The sequence below is a fragment of the Leptodactylus fuscus genome, chromosome 1 (genome assembly GCF_031893055.1).
Source record: "Leptodactylus fuscus isolate aLepFus1 chromosome 1, aLepFus1.hap2, whole genome shotgun sequence".
In the NCBI taxonomy this organism is placed as follows: domain Eukaryota; kingdom Metazoa; phylum Chordata; class Amphibia; order Anura; family Leptodactylidae; genus Leptodactylus; species Leptodactylus fuscus.
The window spans coordinates 191,030,408-191,036,407 of record NC_134265.1 but is presented as its reverse complement, the minus strand read 5'-3'; the positions used below and the strand labels follow the sequence as shown (position 1 = coordinate 191,036,407).

The 6,000-nt window shown below is 39.6% G+C and overlaps 1 protein-coding gene across 2 annotated transcripts in view; it reads right to left on the bottom strand.

The window, feature by feature from the left end:
* Window positions 1–263: 263 nt before the first annotated feature.
* Window positions 264–6,000, bottom strand: part of GTPBP3 (GTP binding protein 3, mitochondrial) — a 44,538-nt gene continuing 38,801 nt past the window's right edge. For both annotated transcript variants that reach the window (XM_075280447.1, XM_075280446.1), the window contains exons 9-10: window positions 2,490–2,780; window positions 264–722 (exon numbers count right to left, since the gene is read on the bottom strand). In XM_075280447.1, the coding sequence (XP_075136548.1) occupies window positions 491–722; window positions 2,490–2,780 (523 nt within the window). In that variant the 3' untranslated portion in view covers window positions 264–490. The remainder of the gene's footprint in view (window positions 723–2,489; window positions 2,781–6,000) is intronic.

Sequence of the window (6,000 nt, the reverse complement as noted above, 5' to 3'; positions counted from 1 at the left end):
GTGAACAGACAGACACCGGGGATCCCTGCATCCTGCGATCAACCCATACATCCTTTGCGATCTACCAGTAGATCGCGATCAACGTATTGGGCACTCCTGGACTAGATAATGCAAAAATATATTTAAAAAACATAGTTCAACATGGAGCTTTAACTTTTTTAGTTTCTTTTTCAAAGTAGCACGTAAAATTATCCGGACAACCCCTTTAACATACAATAATTATAGTGTTCTCAACATATAAATAATAAAATCAGGGCTCACGCTTTTCCAGTTTCTGGACTCCACATTGCCTTACTTTTTTTTCCTTAAGTGTTGCAAACATGTCTTTCTCATTTAAGTACATTCACATTAATATGTTGAGAGCATATCCAATAAGAAATAGATATCAAGCAAAGAACAAATGATCCAGAGTGTTTATTCATACTCATTGCTAACATACTCTGTGCCTAAAACAGCATAATATATTAAGGGATGAGAGACATAGCTAAACTTACTTTCCAATGCAAAAATCACTAAATATAATATCCAGAATCTCCTCGGCGCTCACCCTTCCCGTGATAGCACCAAGTTGTCTCTGTGCAATACGCAGCTCTTCTGCTGAAAGAACCAAGTCCTGCTGTCTGTGCACACTGTAGCGCCCTAGGGCATCTAGGCAAGCCGTAAGATGATGTCTGTGGCGAGTCTGAGTAATTGTAGGCGCTCCCTGAAGAGGATTACCGCAACTAAAAGGAAACACAAAATATACTGGGCAAAAGAATATTGACTGATACTCATTCCTAATTTATGATCAGTAACATACAGTAATCTTGTGTGAAGTATTTTTTTCTAATATCCAGTTAATTTCTCTCTGGATTTTCCAAAGACGCTGAATGACATATAAAGTCACATTACTTCCATCCCCCACATCACCTCTGTCATGCCGCTCTCCCAATTTAAGTGTCTTCAAAATAGGTCGGATGAGTATTATAAGAAAGTTTGTAATATACCTTATCAATAGAAAAGGCGCATGTGTGCTGTTATCAGCTCCTCTCCTGCCTGCTAAACTGCTAAATTCACGGAGCCAAATCCCTCTTCACTGAAGACAGATTATGAGGGTAGGAAGAGGAATGAATGTGTAACACAGGGGAAACAGGTGAGATTTATTCACATCTACAGTACTTAGTCCTACTAAGACCTTCTGAAAAACCACAATAAAAATGGTGTAAGAAATCTTAAGTGTCCTGCAGCAGTCAGTGGCTGTGTTTGTTTCTTCTTCACTGGGCTCTTCCTTCTCATCCCTTTCCCTTAGACCTCTATGTAAACTGATCGATTTCTGAGCTCTACCCATCTTCACAGTAAAATCAGCAGTTTACCAGACAGTAAAGGAATGAATAACAGGAGATAGGATCACTTTTCTCTGATAAGATATTTTACACATTTTCTTCTATTCATCTACAAAAAAAAATTTACTTTTCAACCTTTCAAAAACTAGAAAGCTTTGGATGAGCTACAGATCTTTTCCAGATGTTGCCTTATTTCCTATGCAGCACAGTATACAGATCATCATCACTCAAATCAGTTCCATTATTTAAAATTAATACATATTTTAAAAAGTTCTGTACATGACATTATCAAACAAAGCGGTATCTATCTAATGCTGTAATCCAAGAAGTGGGAAAATTGGCAGCTTAAAGAATAGCCACATCATATGATGCATAATTACAATTAATTAGCATGTGAAAACAATGTATCACTACATCAAAACACACTTGAGTGGAGTAGAAGGTACAGTGTAACAAAGTGCTATAAGTATAAGATGATCTAGTAACCATTTTCAGATCAATATAAGTGACACATATATATAAGATCACATCATATACAAATATTTATAAATATATGAGGAGGAGGAACATCCACTTACTTTCACTAGTATCATGGGCGTTTATTCACACATCGCAGCGTCCTCAAGTGACTACTGCGCAAAATCAGAAAAGACATGCTATGTCTGCTGTGTGTTCATTGGCATGCAGGCTCACATATGCGCTCTGGGTAGTCTGGATGGATGCCGGTATTTAGTATGCCGCGCATGGTTTCAGTTTATTCTGCACATGCGTGGACATACAATGATTGATGTAGTCAGCCCGGGAAGGCATGTCTTTTCTGATTTTGTGTCACGTGACCGCCCCAGCAATAATGGTAAATATCAAGTTTTGCTAATAAATGTAATTTAGAAAGTAGATGAAGGGCGGGTGGGGGAGGATTGAAGGCTGTTTAATTCAATGTTAAAATATTTTTTTTTCCCGAACAACCCCTTTAAGGGGTTAAGGCAACAGTATAGAATTCCAGAGATAAAGCTGTGACATACTACACTGGCTACCAAACTCCTCATAGTATGCCTAACTATAGTAACCCACTGGCTTGGACTTAAAGTGGATCAATTTTACCTACAGTATTTTACATCCATGCAAAAATAAAATGCACCATAAAAATGTATAAAATATTCAACTTACATTCCTTCCAAGCAGTCTCTCATGATCCTTAAAAAGTTACTGATTCCTTCTCCTGTGTGGCAAGACAGAAGGCAAACTGGTGGCAGTTTAGGATCCCGGCATAACTTTTCTATGTTAACAATGCTTTCTTGGCTCAACAGGTCTACTTTGTTCAGTGCTACAATAACACTCCTGGGTTCATCTCCTTGCAGGTTGGAGTAGAGACTCTGCAGGTGGTCAAGCAGTGTTTCCTGAGACCATAAACCATTGCTGACATCTAATACTGCTACAAGAACATCTGCTTCTCCAACTCTGCAAAATAAAATTACACATTAGATAATGCAGGACACTCACTACATAACGTCACTAAATCCGGTCATACATGGCGTCATCTATAGTCAAGTCGCATGTCTGGAGAAAAATGCTGTTTAAGGTATATTCACAAGGAGTAATTTGATCAGGCAGAAAATAAATCTGCTTCAAGAACTTTAGGCTTGGACCCCATGGGGCTGAAACACCGTGGAAAAAAACACAACTTTTTACAGTCCCTGCGTAATGGATGAGATTCTGGATAATTCCATAGACACATTGCTGGAAAATACGCGCAGAGGAAACGCTGTGATTTCCAAAATCGTCACAGTTTTGGAAATTGCAGCATGTCAATTTTACCTAGAGAAATGCCGGTGGTTTCCCAATAGGTATACTTGAAGCAGAAAGTCCACAGAAGAAACTTTTGCGCTTTTTTGCTGTGGCCTGCTATGTGGGGCCTTAGCCTTAAGTTGAGGCTCCACATTGCGGAAATGCAGCTTTTTTTAGTTGCAGATTTTGCTGCAGTTTCTTGAACCAAAGCCAGGAGTGGCTACAAAGGGAATGGGAAATATATAGGAAGCTCTTATACCTCTTCCTCCTGGCTTTGGCTCAAAAAAATCGCAACAAAATCTGCAACAAAAAAAAGCTGCTTTTCCGCAATGTGGGGCCTTAGCCTTAAGCAATTTTTGATACAGATTTTGAAAATCTTCTTTAAAAAAAAACCAAAAAAAAAAAAACGAATCCTCCTTAAGAACAAGCAGAACTCTGCTTTTCCTCTGCTAACTGAAAAAAAAATCTGCCTCTACCTCCCAATGAAATGAATGGGAGGCAAATTTCAGGCTTAATTTGGAGATGATATGGAGGTTGAATCTGATTCAAAAACAGCTCTAATTTCCTCCATGTAAACATACCTTTGGAGTGGAACCTTATGAAATGGTGAGCCTCTTAAGTGTATGTTCACACAGTGGAATTTTTTTTTTTTTTTTGAGAGAGAAAGAAAGAAAGGAAAGGAAAGGAAAGGAAAGGAAAGAAGGAAGGAAGGAAGGAAGGAAGGAAGGAAAAAGAAAAGAGCACACAGTGGAATTTGCATCCCGGAATCTGTGGCAGATCCAGAGTCAGAGATTGCAGTAGGATGCAAAAAAATTAGAATACTTGTCAATTTTGCTTGCTGAGTCCGCAGCATGATCGAGCAGGATGCTTATTTTTTCCATGCCCTGCTGCAATCTCTGCCTGAATGAAGCTCCCTGCTGATTAGACCCATTCACCTCAGCCTAACCAGCAGCAGAAAGCCACAACGGAATTCCAATGCCCTGCAACCCATTGCAGCTAGACTGTGGTCAAATATATAGCGGCGAAAAATTAAAAGGAATACCTCTTCATTTTCCACCGTGTGAATAGACACTAAATGTTTTTTTAATACACTGCTCAGCACATTACATTTAGTTATTATAAAATGACACTTAAACATCAAGGCTTTTCACGTAGCAGTATTCTATGGGAATAGTCCTCAAAAAACTTTGCATGAATCCAGTTCAATACAGGTCATCAGAATCCATAACCTCAAGTAACCACACTGCACAAGGACTACTCATGGTCTCAGTAATGACCACTGCCATCTTATTTTAGTACAAGGTTGAGACAAGTAGTTTTCCTACACTGACATAAATGCCAAGCCAGCAACATGTCATGAACTTCTAACTCAAAAATGAATTGTCTGAAATCGCATAATAACACTGTGTACAAAGGATGCATCTGTGTGGCTCTGCGCAGTATCATTGTCTCTGCCAGGCACTTAGCAGGAACCTATTTCTTGACTATTTGGCAGAAAGCAAAGGGTGAAGCACAGTTCGATCAAGCTGTTTGCCTTTGTGACGTTCATCCTCTACCTTTCCCAGGAACCGTCGCAAAATAGAATAGTAGAAGGGCCAAAGTGAATATAAATTAAATATGTAATACAACACCAAACATGAAAACTATAAAGCTGGCTTTGATCCTTTGGCACACATAGTATGCAGAGTAAATCCTCTTGCTAATGGGGGCACTGGTGGCAGAAACACACTAAAAGTTTTGCGGGTCTTCACTACTATCCAGCTTTTGACTTGACAGATCATAAATCAGAATTTATTTCCTTATCTACTACCCGTCTGACATCTGCCTTTGCCTGGAAGCTACCGTGCTACAGTATTTGGTAATGGTGGGTGGTTTGGGCGGTACTAGTCCCTCAGGAGTTTAGAAAACTAACCACTAGATAAATCTCTCAATTCAAGAGCACTGGTTCTCAGCTACGGCTTTTATCCCATGAGGTTACATGGCAGACCCCCTGGGGTACGCATACCCACTGATCTACTGTAAGTAACATTACCTGTAAGATTTAAAGGAGTTTTTTCTTTATTAATTGATGACCTATTCTCAATAAGAGATCAGTGGGGGTCTGACACCTAGAACCGCTGCTGATCAGTAGTGTGATGAGAGCTTAGTGCTGATGTAAACACTGTGACCACTGTTTCATAGCTGTGTGTAACTACAGTTTCATCTTACTTACATCTATAGGACAAAGCTGTAATTATATTAGACAGTCACTATGAAACGGGCAGCATTCGAGGTAAACAGGGAAGAGGTAAAAGCAACAGATACAGGCAGAATGTGCTACAGTTTGCATCATTCATTCTAAGGGTGGGTTCACACTAGCTTTATTTAAGGCCCTCAAGAACATGGCCAAATATTGGCTTAAAGAAGACGTTGCACCACCTCCAATAAGTCCATCTTTTTACATCAATTAATAATTGTTGCTCCACTAATTCTGGAACAGTTGCATCTTCTCCTCTAGCCCCCACCGTTCTTGAGCAATCAAGGCTGTTAGTTTTGGTCCCTGATATACTGTTTAGGAAGGAACAGGTAAGGGGTGTGATTCTGAGCTCTGACAATGGCTGCCTCTGATTGGAGTTCTGAATCGCCCCCTCCACCTGACAATGCTCTGCTGACAGAACAGAGTTATGACACATCAGGTACCAAAACTACCAGCTTTTTTTGCTCTGGAATGGTAGAGGCTAGAGAGAAAATTCTAACTATGAAAGGAATAAGTGGAGTGACACCTATTAACAGATGCTAAGAACTTGCATTGGTGAGGTGGTGAAAAGTCCTCTTTAAGAATACAGCCCCATTTTAAAAACTGATCTGTGTTACTTTATGGTGGCAATAACTTTTGAGAGTTTCAACTTACTCA